The sequence below is a fragment of the Adiantum capillus-veneris genome, chromosome 12 (genome assembly GCF_014529385.1).
Source record: "Adiantum capillus-veneris isolate H3 chromosome 12, ASM1452938v2, whole genome shotgun sequence".
Lineage (NCBI taxonomy): Eukaryota > Viridiplantae > Streptophyta > Polypodiopsida > Polypodiales > Pteridaceae > Adiantum > Adiantum capillus-veneris.
Genome location: NC_140942.1, coordinates 39,891,362 through 39,907,772, shown reverse-complemented (window position 1 = coordinate 39,907,772; position 16,411 = coordinate 39,891,362). Strand labels below are relative to the sequence as shown.

Sequence of the window (16,411 nt, the reverse complement as noted above, 5' to 3'; positions counted from 1 at the left end):
GATTTGAAGATGTTTTTGCAATTCCTCTTTGGCAGGGTCTGTGGGTTTCAACTTCCACTGCATGGCCTGCTAATGTTAGTGTGGATAGTAGTCCAACTTTTGTGCTGTCATTTTGGCGTGCACCACTAGTCAATTGGGGGAGCTCCCAAAAAGGGATGGCCTCTTTAAAGTATTGCACCGCTTGGGGCTTCAGAAGGTCTTGGCCAAATTTGTGTGGCCCTGGTTTAGAGCTATTAGCCTCTTTTGCTCCCTATTTTGCACTATCTAGATGTTTTTCCTCTTGTACTATTCCCTTCGTTTTTCTCATTAGCTTTGGTATCCCTAGAAACTAGTTGAGGGTTTTAGAAAAACCTCTGGTGGCATCTTGCGATATGGCTATGGCCGTCCTTGTAACTGGCAAAGTCTCCTCTTTTGTGATATATATAGAGAGAGCGCTTTACAACTCAAACAATATGTGGTGAAGTGGTTGCCGAGAAGAGGACAATAGCGAGTCTACTCTAGACAACTTGTTCCATTTCCATGTGCAATCACTTATACTTGTGCCCAAATTCAATGATGAACTTCTTGAAGTATAGTCATCCACGAGATAACAAATACTACTTCATCGAGTTCTCTTTTAGAACTTAGAAGTGGTTTGAGTGCATGCTGAAGAAGCACCCAAGATAGTGGTGCAAGCTTACACGACATACAATGGTGCACTGTCCAATGATTTAAGATGCCAACATTAGTGATGAAAGTGAACTTTTGGGTCATAAATATAGCTTTGGTTACAAAAATGTAATAATAATGTTATCATTTTGGTAAGGGGAAAAAAAAAATCATGATAAAGAAAGATTAGAATGTTATCATTTTGGTAAGGGGAAAAAAAGAATCATGATAAAGAAAGATTAGAAAGCAGGTAAATCTCTTGTTTATTTCCGAAAACATTATCTACATCATTGAAGCATTTGAGTGGTATTCACAACTAAAGGAGGAATATGCCTTATTTCTCTTGCGTTAATTCTACAATTAAGGCTTGATGCTAGTTTCAATGTGTCATGGCATCACTGATTATAACTCGCTCCCTCTTGTAGTTGATTTTGCTCTGTTAAAGAATTCGGAAATGCGGGACGTAGTTGATGATTTGGAAGGTTTTGATAGAATTTGAGGAGTTTTAGTGATAAGATCCTTGCTTGATGATCTGGTTAAGTACATAAAAGCCTTAGTCTTAATGTCATCATCATGGCCTTTGGATTGTTCTTTGTTTTGTTGTGCATGTTGCTTTGTGGCATTGCTCTCGACTTCTCGAAGGGGTTGTAAGTTGTCATCTTTTTGTAAAGCACACGACTTCAATAAGGGAGGAAAGTATGGTGCATTGCATTCTTTGTCGGTCATAGCATCCTCTGTGGGCTTTGCAACAATGATAGTATTTGAGGATGGCATCTCGAAATAAGGACAATCTTCAAGTGTGGGTGATGGCAAGTGGCTACTTAGGTCTGTTGATTTTGAGGACTCTGAGGACGTGTCAAATTGCACTTGTTCATCATTAATAACATCTTGAATGGCCACATTTTCCATTTCACTTGCTATTTGTTTCCGTATCACATGAATGCTACGCTGACAATCAGCCAATTGTGCTCTAGCAGCTGCCAACTCTTGATCCTGCAAATAATTCAAGTGCAAAAGACACATTGAGTTGAGCTTATAATATCCTTTTTAAAAAGAGATTGTTTTGCAGGATATACAAAACAATAGTAGGACAAAATTCTGCTAAACATGCACTGTTGCTATGAAAAAAGAAAGAAAACTAATATCAGAAAACGTAAAGTGCCACTTGTGTATGCTCAATCAGCACTTTATTGAACTAATCAACAAGCACAATTCTTACAACATGAAGCCTAAGCTATACATGGCTATACATAGGCCATGCCCCCCTTGCACATAGACAACTAGCTCGCACACCTCTATTGTTTCCTTTTCCTTTGCTTACCCAAACACTATAGAGATATACAAATCACATCCATAATCGTAGCCACATACACATACTAATGGCTTTTGAAAAAGTCGTTTTGGTTGCCTACTTGAATAAGTCGATGAGCACACAAAGTGCTCGCTAACGAAACATGTGAATTCCTTTCGAAACATCTCTAGTGCATAAGTGAGGGAAGAAAGTCAAAAGACTTTTTGTGGTGCATATAAATAGAGATGGTTTAATGTTCTTTATACATTTGTGTTTTTCTTCTCGATTTTCTTTCCTCTAGCGTTTTCAAGCCATTAGAGCCGTTACTAAAGCCGTTTTACTTTCTTTTAGATTTTTTAGAGCCATTAGGAAAGCCTTTTATTAACTATGCAATCACTTTGTATGCCTTACACCCCTTCAATTTGATATAACTCATACCCATGTGAAGCATAACGATGCCCTACAACCTCTTAACTGGTGCAACTAAACACAAAGTGTGCAACTAGAGATTGCTTATGTTAAGCCCAATTTGCTTTGTCTCTCGATGAGTTACCGTGAGCAAGTTATCTATCTGCAGAGAGTAATTACCGTTCATAATCTCTATGGATATCGTATCAATCAAATATTAAATACTCGATTTTTTCATGGTATGTTTAGAGAATCAAAAGACATGTGATACCTCTTCTCCATTGGTGTGCGCATCAAGTTGAGCCAGTGTTGGTGGTCCACCTTCACAAGGAACCAAATTTCTGCCATTGAATTAGAGAAAAGTAAGTATCAATTGGAGGCTAACCTTCAAGAAAATTTAATGGATATATATCTATAGAGCAAGGTTTGAAGCAGGGCTTGCCAGAAACATTTAAAAAAAAGAAAAGAAAAGCACATCAGCTAGTTTTATGGGATTGCGCCCAAACATCCACACCCACATGTTGTTGGGGTTGTACCATAGTGGGCATGCTTAGAGCCCCTTGCCTTAACCACTAGGCCAACTCCCCTTGACAAAAAAAAAAGAAGAATTTTCTTAACCAAAGAAAATAAGGACACACTTAAAACTCTTTCTGTTTTTAAGTCAAATTTAAAGCATTTAATGCCGGTATTTATACTAAAACACGTAAAATTTTAGGTCGGTTTTCTTCAAGGCAAACTTGGAATCTAGCAAGGATATTGCAATTTTAGCCAATTAAAATACACTTAACTCCGATTTTTGGCGAACCTTGGTTTGGAGATTGACCATACTCTCTCCAAGTCACCAACAATGTTGGTTACCAGCTTAATAGTGCGTACAAATTGTCAATTTCATTTGCAAGGTGCATTTGCTTGATTCCCCATCAAAATTGGTAGAATAACTACTAGAAAAGGCTAAGCTTACATGGTCATGTACAATGGAACCTTGGTCATGAGTTACCTTATCATCTAACCAAATCACCTTCGTGGGCACCTTGCCATGTTCAAAAGAAAACCATAGGTTTGGTTTATGGTGATTAGGTTTAGTGATAAATAAAATTTAGGCCTCTTTTTGGTTGGGGTTCGAATTTGAGCTCATATAACCGAGACACCAAACCCATTTCTACCAACATTCTCTATTTTGGACTACTTTTTACCGATGGCAGTTTAGTGTGCATTGAGAAGAGTGTGCCTCGACTTACAATTCTGCTGCATAATGCCGTTTGAGAGCCAAATGAAAAAAGATATGGTTGCCCCAAAATTGAGGGAAATAGTGTAGAATATGTAAAAATAAGCTTTCTCTGATATATATATATATATATATATATATATAGAGAGAGAGAGAGAGAGAGAGAGAGAGAGAGAGAGAGAGAGAGAGAGAGAGAGAGAGTGCACAAGAACTTTGAAACACACACACACACTCTATGTACAACGGCCTCATAGGTAGGGAGAGAGGCATCCCATCACACGCACACACCCAACCCCCATGGTGGAGGCATATGGGATCGGTCCCTAAGGACTTAGAACATGTCTTTAGGTTACCAAGGAGGGATTGAACCCAAGACCTTAGGCACATAGGCTATGACCAATTGATAATCGTATATTTTTGGTGTACCGAAGAGTGGGTCTACGATGGTGAGCAACCAAAAAAGGGTGGGAGCTCACCACCCGACACACCTCTCTCTCTATCTCTCGTCCTAAGGACGGGTCACACACTCTTAAGAATATATATCCATAAGACTATTTTCAATATATTAGAATTATTGACAATGGCAGTAAGGAAAAAAAGGTACCCGGGCCTAGGTTGATCATTGTTTAGAGCTTGGAGACAGGAGAGCTGGAGCTTAAGATCTTCCACGCTGGCAACAGCACATGCCAGCTCAGCCTCCAGGCTCTGCTTCAGGGACCGCGTGTCAGCCAAATCATAGGCCACGTCAGCCTTCTCCTGGAGACATCGGGCCAGCTCAGCCTCCAGCGTGGCAATCCGGCCACGTGCCAGCTCCAGATCAGCTTGCGCCGAATGCAACAGCCCTTGCAGTTCCACCAGCTCAGCTGCCACGTCACTCTCCTCCCCAGCAACCTTCTCATCCGCAGCAGCCGCTAAATTTAGCTGCCCATCACCAGCAGCTGCTATATTGGTGTCGTTATTAGCAATATCTTCAGCCATTGTGCCAGTTTTGTCACTAAATTTGGTAGCCAGATCGGGTCGCTCACTAAATTGGGTACCCATATCCACAATGTTAGCAGTTTCCTCACCAAGTTTGGTGCAGACACCCTCCATTTCATCTGTATGCTCTATAAATTTAGTGGCCAGAGGCTCCATTTCACTACCTTCCTCACTAAATTTGTCAGAGACCTCATGTTCATCCTCGAGACTATTGAACCTCAATCTGCTTAAACCTCTCTCCCCTTTGAAGTTTGCCAATGTATGACCTTCATCACCATTCATACATGAGCCCAAGCTAATTAGCTGTTTGGTACAGCCATTGCCCATCTCCATGGCTGCATTTATATCCATCAGCAAGCCTTTGATTTGCAAAATTTCCTCCAGAAGGTCATGGTTCCGATCATTGTGAGTTGCATCCTTCATACCGCACAAGCCTTCGACACTGTCGTTGATCTCTTCCGCCAGATTGGGAGAATTTGCTTGATTGTTGAAAGGTGTAAGTAAAGTTTCTCCCACTGATAACAGGCTCCGGTGCACCGTTTCTAACACCGAGTTAATTTCAAGCTCTTTCTCATTAGAATTGGGAATTACATCACCATAGCTCTTGATGTAGTTCTCTGGAACGTCGATGATGACGCCTCCGCTGGTAACAGAGGCTGAGGCCGTGTCCTCTTGAAGATTGGAGAGGTTAGACAGCTCAGCAAAGAGAGCAGAGGCCCAAGACTCTGCACAACTAATCTCATCTAGCTCATCATCATCATTGTTGTGGCACATGATCATGTCTTGACTGGGCAAGCCATGGTGATGATGATCGCTATCGAACTCGCTTTGTAGATGATGCGTCGGAGTTGAGGGTGTCGAGCTCGCAGTGTTTGTCGCTGACGTCACCGATTCCACGAGCGCTTGAGCTGCCGACAACTTCATTACTGTCCTTGCACAAAGCTGCCTAGCCTCTTGCAGCTCAGAGGTTCTCTTTGTTACTGCCTCTTTTAAGGACTTAGCCTCATCTTCTACTGACAGCAACCTCTCCCTAAGGCTCTCTATTTCTTTTTGAGCTTGAAGGCTTGAGCTATTATGCAGAGTCCTGGAAGAGGGCAGTACTGAAGGGGCTTTCTTCTTGATGCCCATTTTGACATGTATGTCGCATTCGGCTCTCATTTGTGCAATTGCAGCAGGCCCCGGTACCCTCTGCCGAATGAGGCCACGCAGACGCTGGCATTCGTATTCGAGCCGGGCAATCTTCTTCACATTCTCAAGATGCTTCTTATAGCTGGCATCTGATGCTTTCTTGTGGTGTTCTTTCTCTTCATTCCTTATTTGGAGTTGTTTTCTGAGGATGTGGAGCTCATACTTATGGCCATCTAGGTCCTTTTCCATGGACTTCAATTGAACTTGAAGCATCTTTACCTCAGTCTCTGCCTTGATTTTTGCATCGGTAGTATTGGCGAGGCTATGCACGCGCTCTTGGAGAGATCTCGAGATGGCATCATTGTCAGCTATGGCTTCGAGCAGCTGTTGTCGCAAAAGGGTGTTCTCTCTAGCAAGCTCAGAATCCACTTGGGCTATAATGGCAGACATGAGAATGAAGAACAACAAAACTACTTAGCAAAGTTGAACTTCAACAGTGAGCTTTAGAACATTATGGCTGGTTGCCCAAGTTCAATAGAAGAAAATGCAGACATAACCACAAGTAGTACTGCCATGTGAGCTGAATTTATGTGGAATTTACCTTGCATATTATTGTCCAAAGCGATACCATGAGCTTGCATGTTCACCTGAAGCTCGCCGTTGGCGCGGAGCATACATGAGAGGTTATCCATGAGTCTCTGGGACACCATTGTCACCATGTTTTTGATAGCAAAGCAAAGTTGACCTCAATGTGCAAAGTAGCCAAATCAGCAAGAAGGGAATGGTATCAGAAACACATGGGGGAATAAGGGAGCTGTGGTTAACTCAATACAACATGTTCACAAAGGTGACATGCAAATGCCCTATAGTCATAACCCCCTCCTTGGGGAATTTATTGCTTAGTAGTCTAATTTCTTGAGTGCCCAATTATGAGATTACTTAAAATGATTAGCAAACAACCAAGAGCACATAGACTTAAAGCATCTAATTGCTTGTGTAATGCATGTGCCTTGCCTCTGTGTGCAGGGTTTTTTGTGGTATCCCTATGTTGCTTGTGCAAATGCATGCACCTTGCTCATATGTGTGAATTGTTAAGCAATATATCCATTCCTATAGTGTGGGTTTTGGGTGTGAGTGGCTTAAGGTTTATAGGGAGGAGCTAGTGAATAGCAAGCTAGAATAGATTAAAAGATATCCTTAGAGAATTAAGGGTGTGATGGTGCTTTGATGGGTTTGGAAAGACATTTATAGGGATAGAAGCTAGGGATGGTGGATTGAAAATGAAGTATGGGAAGAGGTAGATGAGAAGTGGGCTATAGCTTAGACAAATGGGGGGGTTAGAGAGAGAGAGAGAGAGAGAGAGAGAGAGAGAGAGAGGAGGGGGGGACTCTTATTGGGTGGACGGTCACTTATGAAAAGACCATAAGCTAAACTAAATGATGGAATACGAACAACTATAATAAACAAGAGATGATAAAGAAGGGGACCATTTTAGGTTTGAGGGACGCGTTTTAAGGTATCCGATTCAAGGCACTGTTTCCTTATGACGTACCCCTCTTTAGATATAACTCAAGTTTCAAGCTCCCTATGACGTACCCCTTTTTAGTCCTCTCCTCAATCCCCCTTTTCATTTTTCGTGGGCTAGAGAAGTTAGAACTACATTTGTCCTTTGCAAAACCCTACCCTTTTAATTGTGGTGACTCATCTCAGCCTTTTTGCATACCAAAATGCTCTGACCTTTCCTCGCTTAGAGAACCAGGCTAGAAAAATACATTTTTCCTAACCGAAGTAAATAAGGGCAAACGTGAACTTCTCCCGGTTTTAAGGTCAAAACTTGAAGCTTTTGTTGGATTTCAGCCAATTAAAAATACTTTGGATCCCGTTTATTTTCTAACACTGGAGAGAACAGAAAGTGAGCAAAGAAATGTTCGTCATAAGGTAGAACTTGACCTCCCCCCCCCCCCCCCCCCCCAAAAAAAAAAAAAAAAAAACTCACAATGGTGAGTGAATTATATTAGTAACATAAAAAATTACAACTTCCAGTTATGCTCGTGCCGAGCCATGGTGTTTTCTAGTAACCATATGTACATTGGTTGATAGGGGAGCCACCCCACGACTCTGAAGAGGACACCAGAGAAGAAATTGCTGAGCAAGGGGCAAATCGGACCCATATGCATCTTCTGAATCCGTTATCCACCCTCCATCGATCGAACTTCAAGTACCACTGTCTTGATGCTTGCTTTAGACCATATAAGCTTTTCTTTAATCTGTAAACTATTTTCTCCTTACCCTTTAGTTCATACCCCTTTGGTTGAAGCATGTAAATTTCCTTCTCCAAGTCATCATGAGGGAACGCCATATTTACATCCATTTGCTCAAGATTTAAGTCATGAGCAACCACAAGGCTTAAGACAAGCGTAATTGAGTTCATTTTTACAACATGAGAAAATATTTCATCGAAGTCAATATCTTTCATTTCAGAAAACATTTTTAGCACAAGCCCGGACTTGTACCATTTCTTCCCACCTTCTTCTTCCTTCAGCTTGTACACCCATTTTTTATGCAGTGCCCGCTTACCTTTAGGAAAGTCAACCAACTCCCATGTTTGGTTGTGATGTAATGAGTTCATCTCCACTTGCATGCTCTTTATCCATTCTTCCAGAGAATCATGTGTTACGCGATGGCTTTTTGGGAAGAGAGCCACCGAGGATGTCTGAACAAGCATGGTTAGAGCAAAAGGAGATGTGTGATGACGGTTTGCCCCCAGGGATAAAGAGACTCTCTCTATGAGTTACCATATTGGCCCCGACTCATAATCAATCACTTGCTCGATCCAATGCACATATTCAAGAATGTGGGTAATCTGCTATGGGACCATCTGACCGGCAAGAAAGATATTTTGGGAGCCAGGGTTGACCTTAGAAATGTGGATCGTATGGAGCAATATTGGCCGCAGACAGCATCCGATGGATAGATAAAACTCCCTAAAGCGCCATGGATTTTGACAGGAGCCCAAGAACGCAAAGTAAAAGAGACCATTCGATCTGTGCGGACCCCGCGTAATGCACTCGCTCCGAACGTGTTTCACTAATGAAGGAAAGCTTACCAGTTTGAAGTCACACGACTGGCATAAAATGTGTCAGGTATATTTGAAGTGGAATATATCATAGTGGGAATTGTGTAATAAATTCGTGTGTGGAATTTAATATCATTGCTAGATGTGTTTTACAGTTTATTTTACCGGTGGCCATTGGGGGATGTTTGTCTCCTGACGTCCGTAACACAATCTACAAACTTGCGAAGTTGGTGCAATGGATCTCACAAAAGGAGATCAATGTAGACTCCATACCATTCTCCAAACTAAATGCTGCATAGGTTATGTGCATGTTTGAGAAACACTTTCCTACTACCATGCTAACCATTTAGGCGCATCTTCTTGTTCACATAATTGATGAGGTGGAAATAGCTGGCACAATACATTCCAGATGTATGTTCATTTTAGAACGTTTCATGAAAACACTTAAGGGATATGTGCATCAGAAGGCACGTCCGGAGGGAGCATGGCAGAAGGTTGGCTGGTATCAGAGTCCCTAGTTTACATTGGAGAGTGGCTAGACGGATTTGATAAAGCCCTGGACATGCTATGGCGAACCATAGATGATGAGCGCATATCTGGGATTGTCATATGCAATCTCGGTGTTGAGAAGAAGATGACGGAAGATCTAGAGACTAAAATCAATCAAGTTTGCATGCTTCACAATCCAGTGATGCAAAAGTGGATTTCACAATACGAGAATGAAAAGCAAGAGAGACAAAGGGCACGGATCGAGTGGAGACAGGGAAGAAGGACCACCGATGCATTATCCGGGGGGTCTGGAGAGCCTACCAACATTCATGAGCTTAAGATGGTTGCACAACCAATTGAAAAGCACACAACAGTGCGGTGAAGAAGTGACTGAGGAGGAGTGGGAGTACTCTCGGGGTTGTGCGACCAAGGTAAGTTTGCAATGTACGACTAGTGACTTTTTAGATGTTTGAACGGCCACTCATAATCTTTGTTGGTTGTAGTATAAGTCATACACAGCAGCATGGTGTAAAGGTCGACATTTTAGGGTGAAACAGATCGACAAAAAGCGTTTTACTCAAGATTGTGGAATCATAGCAAAATTTGAATAGTCTACTCGACGACAGTCCTCTGATGCAGATCCTGTGGTGGCGGAACTCACTTACTTCGGCACGCTTCAAGAGATTTTGAGGATCGATTATAGAGGATTTTTTATCGACTTGTTCGACGTGCAATGCTTCAAGATAAACATGGAGGGTCGCAACGCTACTGTGCGCAGAGGAGAGTCTAGTTTCTTTGAAGTGGATTCAACTAAAAAATGGACCGACCTAAGAGACACTTTCGTACTACCTGAGCATTGTGAACAAGTAAGTTATGTGCTTGGAAGCTATCCAATTTTAGAAGTTATGTGCTTGGAAGCTCTCATGTAAGTTATGTGGCTCTGGCAGGTGATATTTCAACCTACAAAGTCTGCATCAAACTGGTGGTACGTCATAGAGGTAGCCCCTCATAGTGCACGGATGTATGAGGGCTACCATGTGCCAATCACAGCGGCATCAATGGAGGAGATTGGAGAAGATGCTCAGTCAGAAACCGCTGAGGTGGTGCCAGACGAGCATCAAGATTCTACTCTCTATGAGGTGCATGCAGAGGATCTACAAAATGAAACAGAGGACATCTGCCTAAACGAAGAGCTGTATATAGATATAGGGAGTTCTGCTGAGCTATGCGAGGATGAGAGAGAGACCTCTTAAAGCCATAAACATTCTGTTTGAACAATTTTTCTCCATTTTATAATATATATTATATTCACGTGGCTATACTTGAGAAATTTAAATTGTGTTTAATCGTCATTGCGTCCACTCTAGGTACGTATGCTCCAGGTATGTTCTCACAAGCAGGGACACTCCTCGGTGTAATCAATGAAAGTCTAATATGCCGACAAGCACTGCGCTCTGAGTGCGATGGAGACTGAGGCTGCAATCGCGAAGGAGGTGATCCGTGTCTGCTCATAGATGCTGCTCGCCCCTCCACTAGATCTAGTTGATCGGGTGAAAGAGACACTAAGAAATGCTTCACGAGAAGTTTGATGGAGACTCGTTGAAGGTAAATTTTTCTTGCAAGGTTGATATTTTTAAACATTTACTTTAGCTTTACCTTTTTTCGTGATGGTTGGTGATTTCTTCTCCGCATGGATTTGAGAATCTTCATGGAGTCTTACCGTTGTTGTTGTTGAACGTTTTTTTGTTGTCGTAAGAAGATGTTCCTACAGCTTTCTGTCAGGACTAGACTCTCCTTGATGTGATGGGAGTCAATTATGTGGAAAGTATCCTTGTACTCCTTAGTACTCAACTTGAGTACGGCTTCTACCATGCCAAATTTAGGAATCAACATTTTTGAACTTGTGTACATGATCTCCTCTAGCTCACTGATTGGTGGCTTTCCCATCATGATCCATGTTCCATATGACATTAGCTTCTTTGTTTCTTTTGGATTTATCACAGCTGAACATGTGATTTTAAGTCCTCTTTCATTGCACATGCTAAATTTGATCAGTGTTGGTGGATGCACTCGATCTTTTATCGTATCTTTGTTTTTCTCTTGATCTTGCTTTTGTTGAACATTTTACTTTGAACTTGGATACTTTTCTCCTTCATCTGCTTTTATTTGCACTTTATCTCAAGTTGGCTTCTTTCAAATAGATTTTGTCGATTCTTCAAGTATGTCAATGACGACATATTCTAGTGGTTGCTCTGCTTTCTTCATCTGGACTTTGGCATCATGCTCAATGACGTAGCTATCTGTCTTACCTTTTCTACTTTCATATTCACAAAATTTATTAGCTTCCTTCAACACCTTTATTGTAAAGAAGGGAGTTATGTCATAGTCACTTGAAAGTTTGTCTTCAGCATCGTTCCCTAAATTGTCGCTCCTTGAATCATGGTACTCATTAGCTTCAAACAGGTTTTCAGTTTCTTGGACCGCCAAAACCATTAGAAAGGGTCTTATATCTATAGCCATCTTCATCGTAAAATTTGATAATGGTTACCTCATTCACACAGAAATCAAGAATTTCTAGTATTTGATCCCATCCAAAGGGTTCAAACAAATCCTCTGGGAATGGTTCCTTAATGTAATAGTCCTCCTCTACTGAACGCTCTAGGTACCTTTTTTTTCTGTTTAGTTGTGGAATGTAATTCTTCCCTTGGGGTTCGCTCTACATCTCTATAACTATGACCTTTGACACTAATTTTTGTAGTGACCGTTTTGTGTCACAAGTAGATATAGTCACAGCCCCAATCTTGTACCATTTTGATCTGACACAAGAATGGTTTGCCCAATATGATACCAAAGTTGTTGCTCTTGTCAAAATTTATCATGGAGAAGGTGTGCTCAATGACACATGAGGATACAATGATTTGTTCTAACAATCCTATCGATATCTCCATATATTTTCCTAAGAGCAGGCTTTCCCCATTTTTTCCACATCCCCTTGTTTGCAATGGAAATTCATCTCCCAATATCTAATATCACAACCGACTTTAATCCTTTGTACTTGAGTGGTAAGGTGGTGTTTCCTTCCTTGCCTTCGCAGTAATCACCCACCTTATTTACTGGAAATGGTTTTGCTTGTGGTTTCTTAGGTGAAGTTTCATCCATGGTTTCATCTACAAGTTGGTCATGTGAAGGTATTTTCAACCCCATCTTTTTCAGGTTTTTGCCCATTTGGCCCCATAGATGCGGTCTAATTTTTAGCAACTCTAAGAGAGAAAGTGTGCATTGTATAGGAGAAGACATCAATTCATGCAAGCTCTTGATATCCATCACTTTTGGTGTGGCTTTCCATTGAGAAGGTACCACTCTAACCTTAGATTTTGTTTTGAGTTCTCCTATGAAAGATGAAAATGTCTATAGAGACCGTGCTTTGCTCTCTTTAGATGCTAAAAACCCGACATCTCCGTATAAAGATCGTATATCCCCTGAGAAAAACTCATGATCCATGTTTATTTCAGGGATAGGTGCTGATTATAAAGTAGCACTACCATCTTTTTGGTTTCTAATTGATTCCCATAAGGATTGTGACCACGATTCTTCTACCTTCAGAATTGGTATCACTGCTTGTGAGCCCACCCCATATGTTGTATTGGCTACTTCCCTTGTATCTAAAGGTGCCTCAACTTCTGGCTCTTTATGGTCTCCATTTACAACACCTTGCTTCTCCATTTTCTAGATTCTTTTGCAGATTAACACCTCCATTTTTGGAGAATTGGAAACATGTTGTTCCATAAGCGCTTGGCCGCCTGGATGAGCTCCTTGCACATTTGCAACCTCTCTTTTCATACCTTGGATGAGGATATGTCAGCCATCTATGCTCTTGGGTTTGATTGGGTTTTAGCCTAGCTTCATAGGCCTTTAAAATTTCATCTAAAGGTTCAAAGACTTTGTCCACCAAGATTGAACCGCCTAAGTTAACCTTTGACTTTTTTGCTCCCTTTGCATCTTTCTTAATTTCTTGCTTGTGTTTAAACTGTTCTTTTGTTTGATTCAGTTTAATTTACAAAGCAAATTTCTCTTGCTTTGGAAAGTTGCCTTGACAATCAAAGCTCAAATCACCTGTCAACAACATGGCAGAGATGAATCACTCAAGGAAGGGGGGAGAGTCATCAACGAAAAAGCACTTCCAAAGCTAAAGACCAATCTTGAAGACAAAGCTAAAGACAACCCTATAACAGGATTGCACATGGTCGTGTCAAGGGATGACCAACTAAGGAGGGGGGAATGTTAGGGGATTGACCAAACAAGCACCCACCTGGCCGGACACTAGCAGGGCACACATTTGTACTCTATTATTTTTTCAAGTTAGTGCAGTGATACTCTGTGTAAATCCTGATTCCAGAGTAGCAGGTCAGTTCCCTAAGTTGTAATTCTTTCATGACATTTGTAAAAGTCCATGTGACTTGGCCAATGGACATTTAAAAAGCCCTAGGTATAAAGGTCAATAACTTTAATGTGAAAGGGGGCTTATCTTTAGAAGAAAAAAGAGCTATGGTGTACGTACGCTCAAGCTATGAAGCTTCTTCAACTTGTAATCATCACAACTAATGATTGGGTAAACCATTTTAGTTTTAAAACTTGCATTGTGTTCCTCTGTCCTTGCTCTTTCATTAATGTGTAAGCATTGCCAGTTTTGCTGTGGTTTGCGACTACGTATCTGTAAGCCTTAATTGCCGATTTGAGTGCTTAAATCATTGTGTTTAGTCGTTTTGACCATAGGAGAGTGTTCCTAGACCATAGGGCTACCTTTTTGGACTGATCTATTACAGCTTTTAGGACCTTTTTTTGTGATGGATCGTGATTTTGATACCTTGTTAGATTGCAACCAGAGTTGGAGGATAGTGCCCCTGGGTGTCCTAGATCTCCTTCTAAAGTTTGGTTGAATTGCGAGTCCGTTCGAGTGCCAAAATGGCATGATGACCTAGAGCGGTGAGAAAGGACATAGGCAAATTTCCCTGATCATTGAGTGATTGATTTGCTTGTTGAGTTGTTGTCTTAGCTTGTTAGGTTCACTTCTTGAGATTGACAACCTCAAAGAGTCTCCATGCCCCAACCAAGTCACTTCCCTGAGTATTGACATTATTTTAGTGGCAGATAACTATGCTACAGATGTCCGTCGTGGCACCCCATTAACATGATTTTTGTTAAAGAGTCCATAATTTATCCTAATGTTTTACTAAATAAAAATGGTAGGAATCACGAGGAATTAGAGTTGTCTAATTTCCTAAATAAATTCCAAGATGTTTTTATCGATGATATCCCTAGAGAGCTACCTCAAAAATGAGGGGATGATGATCATGCAATAGAGCTTCTACCCAGAAGCTCACCGCCTAATAAGCGTCCTTATCGAGTTTCACAACAAGTAGAGATCATGAGGCAAGTGCATGAATTGGAAGAGAAAGGGATGGTGAAGCCTAGTTCTTCTCCATTCTGTTCACCAGTCCTTCTAGTACAAAAGAAAGATGGCACATACCACATGTGTGTCGATTATAGAGCCTAAATAGGATCGCTATCAAGAATAGATTTTCCATGCCGTGGGTAGAAGATCTATTTGATAAATTGCAAGGGGCTACCTACTTCAGTAGGATTGACCTTAAAAGTGGCTATCACCAAATAAGGATAGTCAATGAAAATATTGTAAGATCATTTTTCTGCACAACGTTTGGTCTTTATGAATATCTTGTCATGCCTTTTGGCTTGACAAATGCTCCGGCCACATTCAACCGCTTAATGGAGAAAATTTTTAGGCCCCGTCGCAAGTTTACTAGAGTGTTCTTTGATGATATTATTATCTACTCCAATTCTCTTGAGGAGCATAAGCAACATCTCCAAGTAATCTTTCAAGTTCCGAGAGAGAATAAGCTTTTCATTAACCAAAAGAAGAGTGAATTTTTCCTACAAGATATTCAATACTTAGGTTACATTATCTCTCAAGATGGCATTTGTATGGATCCAAAAAAGTTAGAGGTAATAAAATGATGGCCTAATCCAAGGAATCTACATGAGCTACAAAGCTTTATTGGTATGTGTGCATACTATAGATGCTTCATAAAAAAATTCACGCTAATAGCAGGACCATTACATAACAAAAAAGAACGTTAAGTATACATGGACTGCAAAGAGCAAGATGCCTTTGAGAAGCTCAAAGAGAAGCTTATCTCTCAACCTGTGCTTACACTACCGGATCTCTCAAAGCCATTTGAGGTCCCATGTGATGCTTGTGGTATTTTCCTTGGAGCAGTTTTTATTCAAGAAGGGCATGCCATAGCGTATGAGAGTTGAATACTCAACTCTAATGAGTGAGTATTGGATATATACAAAAAGAGCTACTAGTTGTTCTACATGCCTTAGACTCATGGAAGCAATATCTTTTGGGGACTCCATTCATCCTACGAACAGATCGCCAAAGCCTCAAGTACTTCATGATGCAAACCAAGCTCTCTGACAAACAAATGAGGTGGGAAAAATTTATTTTTTTCAATTTAATTTTAATATTGCTCACATTGCTAGCAAGCACAATCAAGTGGCCGATGCACTATCACGATGGCCAAGAGAAAATGCAATATCTATAGCAACTCACAATGATGTATCTTCTATGATAGATGAGTATGCTACTGATCTTGATTTCAAGGACGTGATTTTAGCCCTTGCATTAGGGAAGAAAGAGGAGCCATTCACCTTGCAGGATGGTTATATTGTCTATGGCAATAGGTTATGTGTTACTAACTCACTCCGTGAGAAAGTAATGTTTGAGTCTCACGCACCTTCTTATGTAGGGCATCGAGGGATTTAACCTACTCTTCGAAGAGTAGAGACATACTTCTATTGGCCTACCATGAAAGCTGACATACAAGAGTATGTTTTTAAAATGTGTCGTATGCCAAAATACAAAGTATGATAGAGAGAAGAAACCTGAATTGCTCCTGCCATTGCCAATACCTAATTCACCATGGGAGAGAATACCCATGGAATTTATCTTTGGATTATCCAAGTCTATCCATGGGAATACATCAATATGGACAATAGTCAATAGGTTTAGTAAACAATCACACTTTATACCTATCAAAAAGACTATTAAGGCACATCAAATGAAAATCTTCTTTATATCTCAGAT

General features: G+C 40.9%; 1 protein-coding gene across 1 annotated transcript; it reads right to left on the bottom strand.

Annotated features, from left to right (window-relative positions):
* Positions 1-887: 887 nt before the first annotated feature.
* Positions 888-6,919, bottom strand: LOC147445621 (uncharacterized). Its single transcript, XM_086525075.1, has 4 exons — positions 6,280-6,919; positions 4,177-6,112; positions 2,619-2,688; positions 888-1,641 (listed from the first exon to the last, which is right to left on the bottom strand). The coding sequence occupies exons 1-4, from the start codon at positions 6,395-6,397 to the stop codon at positions 1,051-1,053; spliced, it is 2,715 nt and encodes a 904-aa protein (XP_086381201.1). The 5' UTR covers positions 6,398-6,919; the 3' UTR covers positions 888-1,050.
* Positions 6,920-16,411: the final 9,492 nt, after the last annotated feature.

Excerpts from the sequence above, each read along its gene's own strand:
- LOC147445621 (XM_086525075.1), bottom strand. The coding sequence starts at position 6,397 with ATGGTGACAATGGTGTCCCAGAGACTCATGGATAACCTCTCATGTATG. Across the intron at positions 6,113-6,279 it reads TTTGGACAATAATATGCAAG|CCCAAGTGGATTCTGAGCTT; the intron begins GTAAATTCCACA and ends CTGCCATTATAG. Across the intron at positions 1,642-2,618 it reads CGCACACCAATGGAGAAGAG|GATCAAGAGTTGGCAGCTGC; the intron begins GTATCACATGTC and ends AATTATTTGCAG.